Source organism: Vicugna pacos, chromosome 31 (assembly GCF_048564905.1).
Source record: "Vicugna pacos chromosome 31, VicPac4, whole genome shotgun sequence".
NCBI lineage: Eukaryota > Metazoa > Chordata > Mammalia > Artiodactyla > Camelidae > Vicugna > Vicugna pacos.
In genome coordinates this window covers 5467263-5488212 of record NC_133017.1, presented here as the reverse complement: position 1 = coordinate 5488212, position 20950 = coordinate 5467263, and the positions used below count along the sequence as shown (strand labels likewise).

General features: G+C 43.3%; 1 protein-coding gene across 3 annotated transcripts; it reads right to left on the bottom strand.

Annotated features, from left to right (window-relative positions):
• Positions 1–1258: 1258 nt before the first annotated feature.
• On the bottom strand, positions 1259–19351 carry LOC140690717 (trafficking protein particle complex subunit 9-like). Of its 3 annotated transcripts, XM_072952641.1 has the most exons (4): positions 19176–19351; positions 18746–18872; positions 14961–15031; positions 1259–1786 (listed from the first exon to the last, which is right to left on the bottom strand). In XM_072952641.1, the coding sequence occupies exons 3-4, from the start codon at positions 15006–15008 to the stop codon at positions 1538–1540; spliced, it is 297 nt and encodes a 98-aa protein (XP_072808742.1). In that variant the 5' UTR covers positions 15009–15031; positions 18746–18872; positions 19176–19351; the 3' UTR covers positions 1259–1537. The 3 variants fall into 3 exon arrangements, 2 of the variants coding, with proteins under 2 accessions (XP_072808742.1, XP_072808741.1); XR_012065992.1 differs by lacking the exon at positions 19176–19351 and having other exon boundaries at positions 1673–1786; positions 14827–15031; positions 18746–18923; XM_072952640.1 differs by lacking the exons at positions 18746–18872; positions 19176–19351 and having other exon boundaries at positions 14961–15280.
• Positions 19352–20950: the final 1599 nt, after the last annotated feature.

The following is a 20950-nucleotide window of genomic DNA, read 5'->3' as shown; positions in this document are numbered from 1 at the left end:
TACATGGACATGTGCCATGTGCTGTCATGGGAAACGGTGAGTGGGGACAGGGCCTCTGCTCTCACAGGGCACACAGCCTGGTGGGGCAGGCGGTGTTCAATCATTGCCCTTTTCTCTTTAATATACTTACAAATTATGGGAAATGCTATTTAAAAAGAACAAAATGAGTCAATGAAAGTGAAAAATACAAGGACAGTATTTAGGCTGAGGGAAGACAGGGAATCTCTTTGAAGATCTGACACTCCACTGAGACCCAAAGGACAACTCTGGCACTGAAGGTGAAGGGCAGGGACACACTGATAAAGGGCTGAAATCCAGAATATACCAAAATTTCTTTACACTCAACAAGAAGGATGAATAACCTGATTAAAAAATGAGCAAAATGCCTGAACACACACCTCATCAAAGAAGAAATCTGGATGCCAAAGAAGCCTTTGGAAAGATGCTCCACAGCACCTGTCATCAAGGGGATGCAGACTGAAACAGCGAGATACCACTGCACACCTGTCAGAACTGCCAAAATGCAGAACACTGACAGCACCAAATGCTGGTGAGGATGTGGAGCACCAGAAATTATAATGCATTGTTGGTGGGAATGAAAAATGGCCCAGGTACTTTGGAAGACGGTCTGGCAATTTTTTACAGAGCTAGACGTAATTCTAACATATGATCCTTCAACTGTGCTCCTTGGTGTTTACTCGATGAAATGGAAACTTATGTTCACACACAAATCTGCATACAGATGTTAATAGTAGCTTTATTCATACTCAACAGGATTCAGAAGCAACTAAGCTCTTCTTCAGTAGGTGAATGGATAAATAAACTGTGGTCCCGCCAGAAAATGGACTATTATTTGGTGCTAAAATGAAATGAGTTATCAAGGAATGGAAAGACATGGAGGAACCTTAAATGCATATTACCAAGTGAAAGAAGCCAATCTGGGAAGTTTCAGCAACTGTCTGATTCCAACTGTATGGTGTTCTGGGAAAGGGAAAAACACAGAGACTGAAAGATCAGTGGCTGCCAGAGGCTAGAGGGGAAAGAGCAATGAATGAGGTGCAGCACGGAGCATTTTAAGGTCACTAAGACAGACGACTCTGTATGATGCTGTGATGGTGGATACATGTCATTGTACATCTGTCCAAACCCACAGAGTGCACAACACAATGTGTAAATCCTAGTGTCAACTATGGGCTATGGGTGATGATGACATGTCAGTGTAGGTTCACCCATTGTCACAAATGTACACTCTGGTGCAGGTGTCAATATTGAGGAGGCTGTGGGGGCAAACTGCAGTTCATACACCCAATCCAGCCCCAGCCACCGCTGTTAATAAAGCTCTATGGGTGTGTGGACTATCTGGCTGTTCTGGCATCTAAACAGTAGAGCTGAGCAGCTGCACCAGAGATCAGGAGGTTTTCAGACCCTGAAATATTTACCCCCAAGCCCTTGAAAGGAAAAGTCTGCTGAGCCCTGTTCTAAATGAATCAAGATTCACCCTGATGAGGCAGGACAGCAGGGCCCAAACCAGGCATGGTTAATGGGGCTGAAGCAATGTTTTAGTTCCAACACATTTGCTGAAGTCCTGCAAGTCCAGTGACAGACTGTAGCCAGGAAGCGTCTGCAGGAGGAGTCGGGAGCAGGCCTTCCCGCCAGGCTCCGGGATGCCGGGGGCCGCGTGCCGCACGGGGGCCACCTGCTTGAAGAAGGTGGACTTGCAGTGGAAGCCGATCAACTCGTAGAGCACGGAGAGGATGCTGCACGGCTGAATTTTCTCCTCGGAACGCTGAAGCACAGGGAGAAAAGCAACAAGCATCTGAATGAAACACGTAAGTGAAAAAAGACCCATAAAAATGGTTTTCCCTTAAAACAGAGACCCGATGACACAGGAAGGAAGAGGAAGGCTGACTTAGTGCACTGATGGGACCGGATGCAGAAACGCAGGGAAGCAGCACTGTGCAGACACTCCAGACCCCCTCTGGGCCCCACCTCTCCGCATTCCACCTGTCCCTTTACTAGAAAAGCCCGTATTCCCTGAAATAGAGGAATCTGCTACCTAAACATGGGACACAGAGAAGGGAAAGAGGAAAAGGAAGGGAAAGTAAAGGAACAACAGTTCATCTAGACCCTAGGGTCTGGGCGGGACTTTCACCAAACACACAACTTCTCAAAGCACAGAGCGCACAGGGAGAGGCTGACAGAGTGACTGCGACTTCTGCTCCTAAAGCACCCAGCTACCTGTCAGCACACGCTGCGCCCATTACTGAATCATTACAATCATCTCAGAAACAACTACTACCCCGGCTCACAGGCAAGGAAATCTGAAACTCGGGGAGGAATTATTATCATCCTGGACAAAGTCCCACAGCCCAGTAGTCTCAGAGCCTCCAGCAGACCCTGGGCTAAAATGCTCCTCATCACCACGGGCCCTGAGACTCAGGCTGAGGCCACGTCAGGTCTGCATGGGCCCAGAGCACAGTCTGTGGGACAGGGAATGCTCCCACTCGAAGTGCCAGGTCAAGGCCCTCAGGAACTTGTGTAATGAAACCAAATCCCCAAACTCATTTCCAACCCACTGCCCTGTCCGGGAGGACTGCTCGGCACAACTGTGCTGTCACCTGTGCACAGGCTGAGCAAGGGGCCCAGACAGTGATGTGACATCCCAGTGGAAGTGGCTCGGAGACCACTTCATCACAGGACAGATTCTCCCGGCTTCCAACGTTAACTCTCCATTCCATTTCCAACTGGAAAGTAAGTTTAGACTTGTTTTCCTCTCTTAGAAACAAAGAGAGCGGTAACATCAGAGGGAAACTCAAGACTGAGGAAGAGTCTCCTGGTCATTTGCAAGGATAGGCCGGGGAGGGAACAGAGACAGGGATCAGAAAGACCCGTGTTCCAGTCCAAAGTCTGCACGTCACTCGCTTTGACAGTTTCCTTTTTAATACAGGTGATAAAATCTAATTATGATTTTTGGGAAAACTAAATGAAATAACGTATTCCACTACCATAGGTGTAAAATCCTCCATGAGTGTTCCAGAAATGGACCTGATCGTGGTTAGTTACTGTCTGCCAATTCTTGTGTTCTCAGCTCACATCACCCAACCAGAGATGTGCGAGAGAATGCCTCACCAGCCAGCAGCCTTCTCCAACTTGGAAACTTACAGTGTCCGAAGAGCAGGCAGTGTTGGATGCTTTGCGGCACTCTGGAGGTAGCACTCCAGTGATGACTTTAAAAAGCTGGGGAGAATTTAGGGGACCATACAGTTCAAATACAGAGTACTCATTCCATGTCTACAAATATTCATCTCTAGCCATGATGAGTAAGAGAGGAAATACATATTCAAACATACATCATTTTCCCACATAAGTGCATCAAAACAATTTGGAAAGAGTGTAACTTTCTTCTCTAGATCACACAGCGGGGATTACAAGGTTTGTACTGACAGCCCTACTTGTAAATCATCTGCAAACGTAACTGGGTCCACTATCAGTCATCATAATTTGAAGGGAATGTTAGAAAAGAAAAAAGCCAAGCTAATACTCTCCAATCTTTTGTTTGGTTACGATGTCACAGAGGAGATGGACAGCTCAATAAGGAACCACTCTGCCGTGATCACGGAGCCGGGGAGCGGGATGTGCGGCAAGATGTATGACGCAGCCGCAACTGTGCCCATGATTCTAGGCAGGTACCCAAAGTCACCTTGACAAGGTGTGAAACGTTTATGCCCACGTCCTCATAACCTGACATGTATTAAGGAGAAATGGAAACTTATAAACGGCCAATACCCTTGGTGGATACACCGTCCAAAGAGCAAAGTCACAGTTTGACAACTGGCCATCCCGGTACCTTGGGATTCATTCTTGAAGAACCTTAAAAACCACTCCTCTGTCCTCAAGAAGTGCTGCCTACTAGTCCTATCTTTGGCTCATGGATACCACATGTTGAAGTGAACTTCAATGTCTGCACAGATTTGACTGTCTTTCTCCAGGTTCACTTGTCCATTCTGAAGAGGCCTGAGTTAAGTCCAAATTCCTTAAGATTAATTCCCTCCAGTGACAACTCAACGAGCCTGTAATTACAAGCCAACTGAACAGGACTGTCCTCAGCGAAAAATGTCACCAACCCTTCACTGCTTTCTTAAACTCCTCTCCTGGTTAATTGCAACATACTAACACCACCCTCCACCAAGTTCCCCAACTATGTCAAATAGAAAGTAAGGTCCATAAAAGAGGAGACAACTCCATAGTCACCTTTGAATTCCTAGCATAAAGTAATGTCAATAAATAGAACTATGATTATGGCTTCTTTCCTTTAAAACCTTTCTGGTTATTTAAATGAGACCATGGAAGGGGGGTGTTTGAGTCCAGTATCTTGATCCAGAAGACTCTGGAGGCCTTTTTCAGAATGGCTGTCCACTGATTCATTCAAAACACACCTTCTCTTTCCGGGAGGAGCCGTGATTTTCTGCCATGGGTTTGTGGTCACTCTCATGCCAGAACAGCTTTAAACTAAATCCTTACTTTGGATATGTTATTTTTTCCCGCTTCCAAAAAATTTTACTTTCCTTACTTCCTTGCCTTGAGGAATGCTTTTATTCTTTTCTTTCTAATTCAACCTTTTATAAAGCAGGATTCTCAGGATGTGCTTGGCCTTATATAAGAACAGCCATCCAACTCCCAGTGTGAGAGGCCACAGGCTCACCTCCTGCCCTCCTGCCAGGGCAACTGAAACTCAGTTCAGGAGCCAACCGGCACCCCAGGGCTTCTAAGGCTCACGTATCTCCCAGAATCCCTGCTTTCTGGTTTGTCTTGGCTTCTGAGAATTTCCCCTCACTTTCTTGACAATTAGCTGTGCAGCTTGAAAGATGAGGAAGGAAGGTTTTATTTCTTAATCAGAATTTAAAGGAACTTATGTAATGAAGCTTTTCACGAGTTTCTAGAACCCTCCATTGCTGAGACAGAAAACACACAAGATATTTTCTAAATTTAGCTATCATGTGCATTTTTTCTTTGCTTTTGTTTTGTTAATTGCTAATAGACATTTTTTAATTAAAAAATAAAATAAGGTCCCAAATAAGATAGAAAATTGAAGGGGCAAACAAAATTAAAGAGCAAAGACAGAAAAATGATAAGTACTCTACAAAGTTAATAGAATAAATACACTATGGATCAGACCAGCAATTCTCAGTAACAGCTAATTGAAACCTGACCATGAGGTAAAACGTCTCTCCTGTCAGGAGATGACCAACAGAAAATAGAATTAAATCAACAACCTAAAATTCTAAGTCTGGTGAGGTATAGATGTCTACCAGCTAAGTGTGTCTTCTTCTGGAAAAGAGGGAGACTCACCAGCTCTTTTCTGTGGAGCCTGAGCCCAGGGGAGGACAGTGAAGTGTGTTCTGTAAGTACCCAATTAGCAAAGTGAGTGATGAATAAAGAGATGTGAGCTTTGATGAGAGATGATACTACTATTCACTTGTCCTGTAAAGTATGTCTTCGCGTTCAGAGATCAATATCTCAGCAGGAAAATGCACAGCCCGGGACCAGACCACATCTGTGATTGTGACACTGCACTTAGATGTCTCAAGGGCACCTCCAACTCCACCTGCAAAGAGCTAACTTCACGGTGTTCCTCCCATAGCCATCCTGCCCAGGGCCCTTGGTCGGGGGCAAGGTCTCCCTGCCTCTCCCAGCTCAGGCCAATCACTCACAGATGTGACAAGACCCCTCCTTCAGGGGCAAATTTCCTCAGTCAACGAGATCCACCACCCACACCTGTCCTACCAGGTACTCACTGGCACTCCCTCAGCACTGACTCTGTGCTGGGGACCATGCTGCACACTGTGCACACGTTATCTCACTGGATCTACACAGCAGTCCTGGGAGTTCGGTACATCACTGCTTCTATTGATTAGATAAATTGTTTCACTTCCTTGGGTGTGTCATCCAAAGTGACACGGCTACTGAGCCACAAACCTGGGACTGAAAATCACTTGAAAATTGAACACTGCTACACCTCGCAGCCACCCTACTCTGACTCATCACATCACCTCCTGCCGAGCCTTCTAAATGTTTCTAAGCATTCTACAAGACAAAAGTGATCTACGAGAGCATCGCACTAGCCTACTTAAAATCTGTCAATGACGGTCCACTGCTCTTAGGAGAAAGCCCCACCGGGCCTGAGCACAGCCCAACGGCCCGGCATCCGCTTTCCCTGCACGGCCGCGCCGCCTCACCCACCACGCAGCTCTACACGTGCAGCGTCCAGGACAGGGATGCTGACTCCGTACAACCCGGGGCTCGTCTCACTCAAACAATGATCACCCTCTTCAGTGGTTACCTTCTTCAATACTGAATCTCAGAAAAATATTTTCTCTGGATGAATCAATATCTTTTTCCTTACAACTTCCCATCATTGATAATGAGCTCCCCCCAAAAGAGAGAAGACCTAATCCTCAGTCTCCTTATCTGTAAAGTGCAAATAACAGGGAAATATGAGAGGTTTTATTAGAAGTAATATTCATGTGAGGCTGAGGGACAATTCCCAACATACAGTAAGTACTCAATATGTGCTTACTTAATATTAATAAGAATAGATTACATTCCAGCAACCTTAAATCAATGCTTTATGGCTTTGTCTAAAAGACTACCGACAAACTGTTGGACGAACTGTTTTGAGCAGATCAGCACAAGTGTACTGGGCGAGGTAAGCGCTGACTCCAGTTACAGCTGCAACCAACCAGCACTACGGGGCGGGAGCAGTTTGCTCAAACTCTTACATGTTGCTTGAGCATTTAGTTGTAGTTATTGAATAAAGACAGGTATTATTTACTCAAAGCTCCTGAAACATAAATCTTCAAAGATTGATGCAAATTATGTTTCAAGTACAACACTCTCACTAGAAATTACTTGAAAATTATAGTCTTAGCTCCTCCGCACATCAAAACAGCATTTTCCTAATGTATCTGACTATGTACTCTGAAAGGATTGTTTAAAAGAAATTAAGATGAAGCCATCCTGAATAAGATCTCAGTATCATCTACACAAACCCCACCCAAAGGTCTCATTTCTCACTTCCACATAGGTGTTCAGATGGCTTAAGCTGGGTCTTGGTTTCTTATGACACGGGGGTGGGAAGAATTGTGGATAGATCAATGTAGCAAATATAAACCTAGTGTATTTGCTATGTAGGAATCCTAGAAATACATAAATTGATATATATAGTCCCACCCTTATGAAGCTAAGCCGTTCCATTTACAACTGCATAAAAAATAAAATGAGAGATACATTTAACAAAAGTTTACAAGATTTGTACATTGAATATTTTGAAGTATCACCAAAAAATATTTAAAATATCTTCATATATGGAAGGCATCCCATGATCATGCAATGGTAGAAAATAGTTAAAAATGTTAAGACTTCCCAAAGTAATCTACATATTTAATGGAATCCCTATCAAAATTCCAGCTGACTTCTTTGCAAAAATTGAAAAACTGATCCCAAAATTCATATTGAAAGCAAGGGAACCAGGTCAGCCAAAACAATCTTGAAAAAGAAGAGCAAATTTGGAGGACTCACTCAAAGGTTACAGCAAATCTATAGCACTCAAGTCATTATGCTTCTGTCATAAGTTTGGATGCAGAAATCTATGAGACACAATAAAAAATGCTGGGGGGAAACTTACATTTACAGTCAGTTTTCCAGAAATGTGCCAACAACACTCCATTGAAAGTATAGTCTATCCAACAAGTGGAGCAGAGACACCTGGGTATCTGAAGGCAAAAGAATGAATCTGGAATCTGGACCCCGTATTTTATATAACAAATATTAATTCAAAATGGATCACAGACAGAAACGTAAAAACTAAATATATGAACTTTCTAAAAGAAGACATAGTACGAATCTTTGTGGTCATAGGATAGGCTATGGCTTCCTAGATACAATACCAAGAGCACAAGTGATAAAACAAAATAGATATAATGGACTTCATCAAATTAAAATCATTTGTTACAAAGGACAACATCAAGAGTGTGAAATGAAAGGGGAAAGGGGTAGCTCAAATGATAGAGTGCGTGCTAAGGAAGAAAAACAAAATGAATAAATCTAATTACCTCCCCTATAAAGAAATTGTTTTAATGTTTAAAAAAATTAAAGTGAAATGACAATCTGCAGAATAGGAGAAAAATCTTGCAAAGCATATATCTAATAAGAGACTAGTATCCAGGATATAAAACAAATGCTTACAACTGAACAATACAAAGAAAATTGACCCAATTTTTTTAATTTGCCAAGGATTTAAATAGATACACAATTGGCCAATAAGCATCTGAAAAGATGGTCAGCATCACTAGCGAAATCAAAATCAAAATGAGATCTCACTTTAAACTCACTAGGATGGTTATAATCAAAACATGGACAATAACAAGTGTCAGTCAGGAGGCAGAGAAATGGATACCCTCAATATGCAGCCGTTGGAAAGGGGCAATGGTGCAGCTTCTTTGGAAGAGCCCGATGTTTCCTCAAAAGGTTAGAGTTATGTGGCTGAGCAATTCCACTCCTACATGTAGAGTCATCCTTCAGTGTCCTCGGGGGGTTGGTTTCAGGAACCCCCCACCCTGGATACCATAATCCAAGGATGATCAAGTCCCTTTGCAATCAGCCATCTGGATCCATGAAGTGGAAACTACAGATATGGTGGGCCAACTGTACAGCCAACAGAATGGAAATGTATTCTCACAAAAACTTGCACATCAATATTCATAGCAGTATCATTCAGAGTAGCTAAAAGTCACTAAAAATATCCATCCATCAATGAATGGATAAACAAAATTACCAAGAATAGTCCCACAAACTTTTGGTAATTGAATCTTTGACAAAGGAGGTGAGAACATACAATTGAGCAAAGACAGCCTCTTCAGCAAATGGTGCAGGGAAAACTGCACAGCTGCATGTAAATCAATGAAGTTAGACTACCCCCTCACAACATACAAAAAATGAATTCAAAATGGCTTAAAGACTTAAAATTGTAGACAAGACACTATAAACCTCTTAGAAGAAGACATAGGCAAAACATCTGACATATATCTCAACAATATTTTCCAAGAGCAGTCTACTCAAGCAATAGAAATACAAGCAAAAATATACAAGTGGGTTCTAATTAAACTTACAAGCTTTTGCACAGAAAAGAAAACAAAAATTAAAGCAAAAAGACAACCTATGGAGTGGGAGAAAATAGTTGCATTAAATGAAAGTGACAAGGGCTTAATTCCCAGAATATGTAAACAGCTTTTACACTTGATAAAGAAGAAAAACAAACAATTCAATCCAAAAATGGGCAGAAGACCTAAAGAAACATTTCTCCAATGAAGACATACAAATGGCCAATAGGCACATGAAAAAATGCTCAATATCATTATCAGAGAAATGCAAATCAAAACTGCAAACAAGTATCACCTTTCACCAGTCAGAATAGCCATCATTCAGAAGTTCATAGACACTAAATGCTGGAGAGGCTGTGGAGAATTGGGAACACTCCTACACTGTGGTGGGAATGCAGTTTGGTGGAGCCATTGTGGAAAACTGTATAGAGGTTCCTCAAAAGACAAAACCTTGGGGGCCCAGATGACACAGCAATCCCACTCCAGGGCATATATCCGAAAGGAAACGTAATTCAAAAAGACACTTTCACCCCAATGTTCACAGCAGCATTATTTACAATATCAAGACATGGAAACAACCTAAATGTCCACTGACAGACGACTGGATAAAGAGGTTGTAGTATATATGTCCAATAGACTACTATTCAGCAATAAAATAATAATAAAATAATGCCATTTGCAGCAATATGAATGGACCAGGAGAATGACATTCTAAGTGAAATAAGCCAGAAAGAGAAAGAAAAATACCATATGAGATCGCCCACATGTGGAATCTAAAACAAAAAAAAAAAACAAAAACAAAAACAAAGGAACAAAAAGATCAACTTATCTACAGAACAGAAACAGACACAGAGACATAGAAACCAAACTATGGTTACCAGAGGGGAGAGGGTGTGGAATGAATAAATTGGGAGTTCAAGATTTGCAGATGCTGAGTATGTATACAATAAACAGCAAGTATATACTGTATAGCACAGGAGAATATATTTAATAACTTATAGTAACTTATGTTTAAAAAGAATATGAAAATGAATGCAGGTATGTTCCTATTTAACTGAAGTTTTGTGCTGTACACAAGAAACTGATGCAACACTATAAACTGACTAGACTTCAATGAAAATATTTTTAAATAGACCAAAAACGAAAAAAAAGGAAAAGGATATTATCAAACAAAAAGAATAATGTACTGATTCAGGCTACAATATGAATGAACTTTGAAAATTTATGCTAAAATAAGCCCATCACAAAAGGGCAAATAGTGCCCTTTAAGGTGAATTGTATCTAAGCATTTATTGTACTACTCCTGTAAATTTTCCGGAGTTTTGAAGTCTATCAATATCAAAATAAAATGTATTATTCATTAAAAACTTAAAACCCTTCCTCACAGGAGGGCTTTAATTATTAAATGCAGAAAAGCATGTAAAACTCTTGGAACAACAATTTTCACGTCCACACACAGTCACTGCTGTCACTGCCACTCAGAGTGTGGTGCCAGCGCTGATGAGAGCTGCCTCCACTCGCTCCCCTGCAGACAGGAGTGAAGGCCTGAGCTTTGACAGGCAGGGTTTGCGTGAACCTGGGTCAGCCACAGCCACGTCCCAGACTCTGCGTTACCCAACTTTCTTATACAAACTGCAACATGTAATGTAAACACTCTAGAGGGATGTATCTTACAACACAGGGAATACAGACAATGTTTTACAGTAACTATAAATGGAGCATCTATTGTACACCTGAAACATATATTTTAAATCAGCTATGTCTTTATAAAAAATTAAAAAATAATTTAAAAATGTTATCCCTTTAATATTCAATTTGGTTTTTAATTAACTAATAAACAGCTTAGAATATATAAAAGCATTTAAGTGTGATGTTTGTTTACATATATATTTACTTCAGCCTCCTGCTAAAAGAGAAATTAAACAATTTTTTAAACACAGCTTAACAACCATAACAACAAAAAGGCAAAACTGAGAGTGAAGAGAAAATGGAGATTCAATACTTAAATGAAACCAGGGGGAGGTAAACTCATAAAAATGGATTCCATGAAGTCAGGGCAAGTGTTAAAGGCCGACTAGAAATTCAGCTGTAAGATTCTTGGCAGCTAAAGCAAAAAGAAAAAGATGATGGGGCGGGTGGTAGAGCGTGTGCTTAGTGTGCACAGGGTCCTGGGTTCAAGCCCCAGGGCCTCCACTAACAGATAAATATACCTAATTTCCTACCCCCCAAAAGAGCCCCAAAGAAAAGAAAAAGAGAAATTTCTTTCCAAAAAAATCCTGATATTAAATTTGGATTAAATACTTTAAAAATAAAAGGAAAATAGAAAAGATGAGTGACACTGTGAACAAAAACCCCAGCTGGGCTAACAAGCTAAGTCACAAATCTAAGTGTGATAAGTGTCGGTTTACTGATCTAAGTTTTGCTGGGCTAACTCGTAAATCTGAAGTTCAGTGTCAGTTTACTGGGCTAACAAGCTAACTCGTAAATCCAAGGTCAACAATTGTCAGTAACGTGATCTGTTCCAAATTGATAAGCTTCAGTGTACTGATTCCTTGCTTTTTGTTGTTTGAGCCTTATTGGCTAAAAGCCCCATACTTGTAATTAACCCTATAAAACCTCATGTGCACGTCTTGGATGTGCTCAGGGCTTGGGAACAGAAGCCCCTCTGAGCCCGCTGGCATAATAAATCTCAGTACTCCCACCCTCTGAGTGCTGCTTATTTCTTGGCTGGCCTGTTGTTTCCGTAACAACACAAGCGATAATGCCCGTGAGATAAATCTGCGATGGCTGCTGGCAGGTCCCCATGTCTCATGTGGGAAAATCTGAAACATATTTCTCACCACTCAGAGTCATCCTCAGCCCACCGCACATCTCCCGCTGTTAAATGCAGGAACACACGCAGGGCCCGGCCTTTGCTCTCTCTGTGTCATCACAGTGAGACAGGATGGAAGGGGGCAGAGCAAGCCATTCAAGAAAGACCACAGCAATTAACATCAAAATGGTGAAGAATTCAACCCCCAATAGGTCTTGAGGCTCAGGATGAAGAGATTTAACTTCTAGTAGATCCTGAGCTTCATTATACACCCATTGTAATAGTAACATGGTGAATAACACGGCCCCAGGCACCATGGCAGTCACAAGGCTAGCCACAAAAGGTCAAAGGGTGGAAAATGGCCAACTCCCTGGAATCCCAGCCCCTTGCCCTAAGGCTGGTCCTTCTACTTATTAGCATATGAAACCACGAAGCCCAAGAAAAGGAGCAACACAGAGCCACAACCCAGGAACCCCTCTCTCTACCTCTTCGGAGAAGGCCCACACTATTTCTGTGGAGTGTGTGCCAACTTTTAATCTGAGCATCAAACCCCCATACTTCGTGACGTTTCTCATGCCTGTCAATGTATCTCTCTGAATAAATCTACCTTTACTCAACACTGGCTTGTTCTTGAATTCTTTACTGCATGAAGCCAAGGAACAAAATCTGGTGGGGCACATTCCAGGGGCTCAACGGAAGCCTGGGACACAGCCCTTCTCATGCCCCACATATTTTTTCTTGTATCAACAGGACTGGGATGTGAAGTGAGGTCTGAGACCCCAGCTAAGGGACAGAAGCAGCCTCCAGGTCTCCAATTGGTGGGCAGCCTCTCCCCCATCAGGGACCATGGGGTCTGCCTGGTTCTCTGTGTTTTTTTGTTGTGCTGACTCCCCAGTCAGAGAGATTTCTCCTTAGGCCTGGCTCCACAAAACCCTTCTCTCCAAAATACAAGCACATCATGTCACAATCCTCTTGTTCAACCATGAATTGTTCAGCCAACTTTTTCCTTCCCCAGTTAAGTACCTAAATGTCCTCCCTGCCATCCCACCACTTCTTTCTTTTTGAGAACTCTGCACTCCCCACACACCATCCTGAACGCAGGTGCCTTGCTGGCTGGGACCGAGATGTTTCAGTCTCAAACATCCTGAGTCCTTTCTCTTTCCACTTTCTAACTTAAAAAGGCCTTCCTGTGTCTCCCACCGCTCTGATTCTGAACGTCAAAAAATGCTCAGGTTACATTCACTCTGTGAATACCTCCCAGGTTTTGGCTAGGTTTCCTTCCCAAGATCTTCATTAAGGAGCTGCATCAAGAAGTTTAAAGGGGCTATTCTTACATTTGAGTGGAGGAGCCTGCAAGAAATTTAAATGGCTTTGAAGAGAGAGTTAACCAGGGACAGAGAGGTCGCAGGTCCTAGTCAACAGTGTCATGAGGCAAAATGTTCTTCAAAGGCTCAGAGTGGCTTCTGAACACGGAGTCGGCAGGGAGGAGGTGACAGGCAGTGAGTGGGGTGAGAGACACAGGGTACGGTCCCCCAGCAGGGGAAGAATTGGTTATTTTCTAGTTTTCCAATTTCTTACTACCTTTTTCTCTTATTGCCACATACCATTTCCTACGAATTAAGCATATCAATGTCAGTCATTTGGGCCACTTGGGAGAAGCTGCACGATGCCATTCACAGGGCTGGGACATGACAGCCACACCAGTCTAGGTTGAAAGACCAGTGGGGGTATTTCCATGGTAATCACGGGCATGCAGCAAACTCCCCAGCTTCAATGACCTCCTCTCAAAGTTGGCGCCAATAAAACTACCAAGCAAAATGCGTGATGATTCTGGCCAACATCTGTTTATTAGTTAAGTGCCTGTGACACCTGCCACTTAATAGGGAATGAGTACGATCAACGAGGCCCTGTCTACCTGGCCACACGCGCCCTGCCTTCCTGCCTTGGTGCAGCAGCACAGCTTGTTTAGCTGAGATGAGCGCCCCCAGAGCAGCCCCGACGGGAAAGCTCCCAGCTCTGCACGGCCAGACGTGTTCCTTTCCTTCTCAGAGCTGATCACAATTTGCTGTCGTCTGTTTTTATGTTTATCCCTTTTGTAACTGCCTCTCCTCCGGAGATTTTGCTCAAGCAGCACAGGACCAGGTGTGTCTTGTGGCCTGCCGGATATTCTGGGCTGGGAAACAGCCGAGCCCACATCTGGCTCTGGTGCTGAACGGAGAGAGCAGAAGGCCCAGGAGCCCATGCTGAACCGAGGCCCCTGCACACAAAATTATGGTCTGACTTTGGGCAAATTACACAGTCTTTTTTACCCTGAGATTCCTCATCTGTCCATAAAAATAACTGCCCATGGCACACAGAGTTACAAGTATTAAAGGAAATCACCAAATTCACAAAGTAGCCAAAGGGCTACCAGTGCATCCTAAACAGACACATGCTGCCTTTAAGGCTCTGACACACACCAAGCGTGGTGGTCGAACAAAGTGTACACTGCTAAGTGTCAGTGTGTTAAGTGCTTCATGTGTGCTATAATAATCTTCAGAACTTACAACAAGCCCAGGAAGTAACGAATATTATCATGCCCATTTCACAGACTCACCATCAGTTTAAGAGAGGTTACATTCAAGTCCAAGGCGCTATGGTGAGTAAATGGCGATTTCAACCTGAATATGGGCCCAGGCCTGGGCTCCAACTCTGTCCCATCCACCTGACCACTGCCTATGAATTCCACCTGTCCAATACCCAAGTTGAAGCCAGCCAGCTCTTAAATGCAATGTGTGTCACCGTTTGTCAATGTTGGTTCATTACCATAAACAGTTCTCAGAAAGCACTTCAGAAAGGAAAGTTGGACTCACATACCTGCCCACAAAGAAGAAGAATTCTGCCTTGCCTTCTCCTGTAACGTGCAGAAACCCTTCCCATTCACCACCGAATCCTTTTGTATGCTTCCTCCGTGTTCATGTTTACACATGGCTTATTAAAGTAGAAGTTACCTGCAGTAATTCCATCTCGGTTCCATTCCAAGCTTCCAGATTATCCATAATCAGGGTAATACCATAATTTTCTGTGAATGAAAACACTACAAATTGAATGAAAATATTGCAACCATGTCACTAAACAAAGAATGCTGAAAACAAGTCATCAGCGGCTGCCGCCACCCCCCAGTGAAGACAGGCCTGCAGCCATTCACAATGGTGCCCTCTGAGCAGACTCAGAATAAGAAAGGAAGATTACTGGCCCTAGATAGCTAGGTGCTTGTCTAAAGTATATATTCAGTCAGCCCAAATGTTGGCTTCCTCCCATATATTGAAAAGCATTAAATTCATGAACTTGAGATACCTGACTTTCTTTAGATAACAAGCAATGTTTTATTGTTCTGACTACCTGGTCTTTGTTGTAAAGCTCCTATATAATCCTAGCTTCTCCCCTACTCTTGCGAGCAGTCCCTCAGAGTGTTCTGAGAGGCGGTCATCCTGGCTCGAGTCCTTCTGACAAATAAAACATAACTCTTAATATTCAGGCTGCATGTTTATTTCAATCAAGTCCCAGAATAGACACAACTCATCAATTGTGTAATGGGACACACTGGATCAGGAACCAAAAGAGTGTAGTAGTCCCGAAGAACTACGGCTCCCTCTTTCTTCCTGTCATTATACAATCCCACCAGAACTCATTACTTTGCTGTCTGCTCCTCTGGCAACTAAACTCAGAGAAGGGTCAACTCAGCAGAGCGTCCTGCTGGGGAGAACCCCCGCAGCAGCACTGCAGGCTGCCTGCCCTCCCGCACGCTCTGACGACTGCTAGTGTCCTCCGTGGAAACCAGGCCAACAGAGCTGTTCCCTACAGCTACAAAGTCCCAAATATTAAATAAAACCTTTCATTTTATACTATATGTTACATATATACCCATCTCTGAAAACAGCTTTGCCAGAAGCCCAAATCTTCAACATTAATCTGCAAAGGCAAATCAGGTCCCCAAGGGAAAACAAGTCTTAAGACGATGCTAAGACCTCCAAAGTCCTCTCCAAGACCATAAACCAAACTGCCTGTAGGTCTGCAGCTGCAGGAGGCTACATGTCTGCTTTTAAAGCAACCCCTTCCTGCCCTCGGGTGCTACAATGCCCTTCTACGCCCTCCCATCTCAGGGTAAGAGCACCCACTGCAGAACCTTGCAGGGCAGCACTGACAGGACTGGACAATGAGGATCAGAGCTAAACTAAGCCTTCTGATGACACGAGTTGTCACTCTGTCACTTTACAGATGAAGATATATATATAGAGAGGTGGGGTGTTATTGTTCAAAGTCACACAGATAAAAAGTGACAAAGTCTATAACTCTGCTCCTCCCTCTGGTGTGACGCCCCAACTGGGACAACCACAGGGTTCTTTCGTGCCTGCCTGACCAGTTCTTTCCTATCACTCATGACCCACCACAGGGTCTGAAATTAGCCTGCATTTGCAGCATCTTTTCCCTCCAGTTTCTCAGGAACAAGGCTGTTCGGGCCACTTTATGACTTCCAGGTCCCCGAAATCTCCGTGCTCAGGCTGCTCTTGCCTGTGCATCCGGCCCGCTGCTCAGAGGCTCTTCCTCCCCTGCAGGAGGACGTTTCTACTCTTCACAGGGACACCCCCTTAGGGGATCCCTCCTCTCGCCTCAGCATGGCAGGTGTCCCAGGCCACATCGCGAGATGCCCCAATAGGACTGCATCTGCCCAGGTCTGCTAGTCAGACCAGCAGCCTCAGAGCCAGGGATTATGCCCAGGTCACACTGCAAACCTACTGCCCGCCTCACAGACCCCAGCCAGCAGGTCACCTGGAAGTCACAGCAAGTGCCCCACCCAATCCAGAAGCCTCTTCATTTCCCAGCACCACTGATGACTGGTTTCCAAACTTTGGTCAGTTTCACACAAAACAACACCTTCTACTGTGTAGCGGGTGGTTTTTGCTTCTGCACCCCATTCTTACTGAAAACGTTAAGGGAAACCAAAAAGCCTCTTCTCAACCCTTTTCTGATGATACCCTCCCACCCACAATACACATATGCTCAAGAGATTTGGATCCACGTGATTTTGTTTCCCTTACGATAAGTGGCTCAAAACACTGCGGGATTATTTTTCCTTTGAGGGTATTAGGACTCAGTTTCTCGGCTTTAATCTGTTTTTGTCTTTGTCTTCTTTGTTCCTAGCAGTTGCCACCTCTTACTCTCTTCAGCAGCCTCCCTCCCAACTTCTAGTCTAGGAAATCAGCTGTGATGAGGGGCACGGGGGCATTCACAGAAGATGCAACAAAGGCAAAGAGAGGCTATATAATTTGCCAAAGATATCACCTTCAACCCCCAACAGAGTGTGTCATGTCCCTGTGTTTAACTCTTATTCTAAGCAAGTTAACTTTTTGTAGATTATGTTTATAAAGATGAGAAATCAAAATACATACAAGGACACACATCAACTCTAAGATATTCATTAACTCCACTATTTTGTTTCTATTTATTTTATTTGTATTAAAAAATTAAGAACCCCTGCAACCAATATAGCAAAATGTTACTGGGTTTTAAATACAGAATATAGAGGGGTTAAGTGTGTCATTACTCATCCTTATATGTATGTTCACAAGATAAAATATTTGAAAGTCTCTCTCCCCTCTCCCTACTCACTACTGGTTCTCACCTGAGATCCCAGACCACACATCTAACAACCTTTCACTTTACCCACAGCTGAACTCATCAGTTTTCCCCCAGAAATCCCTCTGCAGCTTTCCCTCCTCAGAACACAGCAGGACCATCATTTAACTCATTAATCCACCCAGAAACCTGGGCCTTACTCCATCCTACCTTCACAGACAGCTTTAAATCTTTCTTTTTACCACCTAAACATGCCTTCAATCTGTTCGCTTTTACCCACAATCCTACCACTCAAGTGGAAGCCACCAACACTGCCCACCTGGACTCACGAGTCTCCCAAGTGGCCCCACAGCCACTCTCCCCTACTTGAGACAAATGGGATTGTGTCACTCCCATGCTTTTTGGGCTCTTTTCAGACCCACTGTTCATAGAAGAAACTCCAATTTCTTCACCTTGTGAAGGTGTTTGCCATGAAACTGTCAGCTCATGGAGGGCAGGGCACGCCCTCTCCCCTCAACCCCACTCTCTGGCAGAGCATCAGCTTGGGAGGACCCGCTGAGCTACATCAGTTTGTATCCTAAACCTGGTCTTGGGTTCTTAGCAAACTGCTTCACTTATCCATACATATCCAAGGTAGATAAGAAAGATTTTAGATGTTGAGCTTGACTATTCATTTGGGGATTTTGCACTGGCAACCTGCAAGTATATGTTCTAATGTTTGTGTCTTGTTAAAACCACACCCAGATTAAAGGAGTATTTGTGGAATGTCTTCGGAGTAAAAGGGTTCTGTACTTTTACAGATTTTATGTTTTATAACATGAATAACCCGGACAGGGTCACAAATGGAACCGCCTCACAAGTGACAGAAGACAGGTGAGATGCATATAGCAACAGGTCACAAAGATGGTAAGAGCAAAGTTGTTTCTCCAACCCCGAAAAAATTCCTCCAAGAACAGAAAACTCAGAATTTTGAAAGTAGAATACTATCATATAAGGAAAGAAAATAAATAATCCTCTTCATCAGGGTTTCAAGATCTGACTGCAGAGTTATTAGCAGGCTATACTGAATCCTAGCACAGAAAAATCAGATGGACTACTGGTGAGTAAGTTCCAGGAAAACGGCAGTAATTCCTCCACTTGAAAGAGGACACACACTCACTTGTTCAAGGTGATTGTAAACAACATTCTGCAGAAATTCAGAAGATTCAGGCACCGCTTCTAGATGGTGATGACACGGAAGGATGGCTTGGATGCATGCTTCTAACTGAGTCACCGGCATTCTTACCCTGCAGGGGGAAACGGAGGCCCTCAGCCAAGAGCAGAGATGTTCCTGTCATGTATCCCAGGTCGTGCCTCGGGGATTCAGTGTCCTGTAGCAGTCCGGCCCCAGGCGAGGACCAGCAGCGTGGCCCACCCAAGCAGGAAGGGCACTGTGCTTGCGAAAGCCCACACCAGATGGGAGCAAGAGTGGCTGGTGGGGTTTTGTGAACCTATGAATGCCCATAGAAAAACACCTGCATACATTCAAGTGATACAATTAACAGTAGCATTCTTTTTAACAAAATTTCAAATGTCAGTGATAATTTTACCATTCCTTTTCTCTTGTCCCCTGCACTCTGAGACAGGCTTAGGTTCTCTCACACTTGCAGCTCTGATGCAATAGTTGTGAAGTTATTTTACTTTACTGCAAGTGTCTTCGCTCCACGTGTCACTGTGACTGTCGTCTCTTAACACAGTCAGATATCTTCCTGGATCCCTCCATGAGTTCCTTGCTCCTGCTTCTCAGATCCTGAGATAAAGAACAGGTGAAGGCACATGACTGGAAAAGTCAATGTGGACTTGAGCAAAGTCCTCAGTGACCCCCTAGGTGAGTGTTGACCACCCCTTAGCTTCGATTCTCAAAGTTCTGCCCAGGGTGACATCCAGACAGGAGGGAGTCCTGGGCCCTATTAAAAGCTGTGTGGCTTGGGTGCGGGGAAAGGTGCAGGAGCTAGTTCCGTAGCCGGGACCCTCCACACCTCTGCTCCTCTCTCTCCCGAGGCCCCGCTGCCAAGCCCCCACGCTCCCTGATATTCTGTCCTTCTCTTCTACTCTACTTCAAGCCCTTTTCCTCTTCCTTTATTCCCTGATTATCTGCAGCTGGAGAGATTTTTCCATCACAAAATCTGAAAAAATTTCCTGCAGCTGAAAAAGAGGTCTCCAGAGGTCAATGCCCATATGGTGGTTCCTGAAGAGAGCCCCTGGTTAGGGGGACCCTCACCAACACTCATGGGACATCGGGTATGTTACAGGGTCGACCACCCCCAACAAGAGTTTGCTGTGACCCCAAGGCACGCACAGCATCCCTGCTCACTAAAGTGTAGTTGTAATCCGTTATTAAGAAGCAAAAATAAAAAAAATTCTCATGTTTCTTACTAAAATTATTTATGAGTTAGAAAAAGAAATTGTAAAAGAAAAGAACAAATTTGACTCCATGTTAGATGTGTTCGTTTGGCTTTAAACCTGTACCTTGTTTTCTAGGCTCCGACTTGCTATCTCTGCACCTTTTGTAAAAAAAAGTTGCCTTTAGCGTGAAATATCCAGGACAGCCTATTCTCCGGGCTCTGATCTTTAAGGATATTAGCTCTTCTACACTTATGTACAGATGGCAAGTTGCAAAATAGATAATAACCTTTCTTTTATTTGGAGGTTTTACGGGGGCACCTTAATTTGACCCACCATGGACAGCTGCAGGAACAAAGGATTCCAAGGACAAACAATTCGTACAGCGAGAAGTTTGCAACAACCAACCACATCCCCGCCGCTTTTTAGTATAAAAGGAGACTGAATTCTGCTTTGGGGAAGAGAGTTCTACTGGATATCAATATGCCATTTTCTGGGTCTGCCAGATTTTCAAATGAAGTCACTATTCCTTACTCCAACATCTCATCTCCCCATTTATTGGCCTGTCATGCAGCAAGCAGAACGAGTTTGGACTTGGTAACAAAATGACTGCATTAGGGGTAGTATGTCTCCACTGTTTCCTCATTTCCAGTATGTCACAACCTATCAATTTTATATGCTGTTTAACAACATGACAAAGACCTATTATACGGAATTGATTCCACAGAAATAAAATTATTTCTACTCCCTCAAGACTTTTTTCTTTTCTATTTTATTTTGTTTTGCTTATTGAAAAGAAAATAAAAGTCAAATCATTTTATTTCATGTATTTTTATAGCTACATAATGTAAATACTACAAAAATATTTAAATTGCAATAAAAATTGTTAATATATTTGTATAAAGATATATAAACAATCAATGCAGATTAGGAAAGGAGTAGATATTTACTAAAAATCTACTGCACATCCAGTCTTTTACAA

Bases quoted from the DNA above. Each gene is read 5' to 3' on its own strand.
- LOC140690717 (XM_072952641.1), bottom strand. From the start codon at position 15,008: ATGGATAATCTGGAAGCTTGGAATGGAACCGAGATGGAATTACTGCAG. The intron at 1,787-14,960 runs GTAACTTCTACT...CCTGTGCTTCAG, and splicing joins CCGAGATGGAATTACTGCAG to CGTTCCGAGGAGAAAATTCA.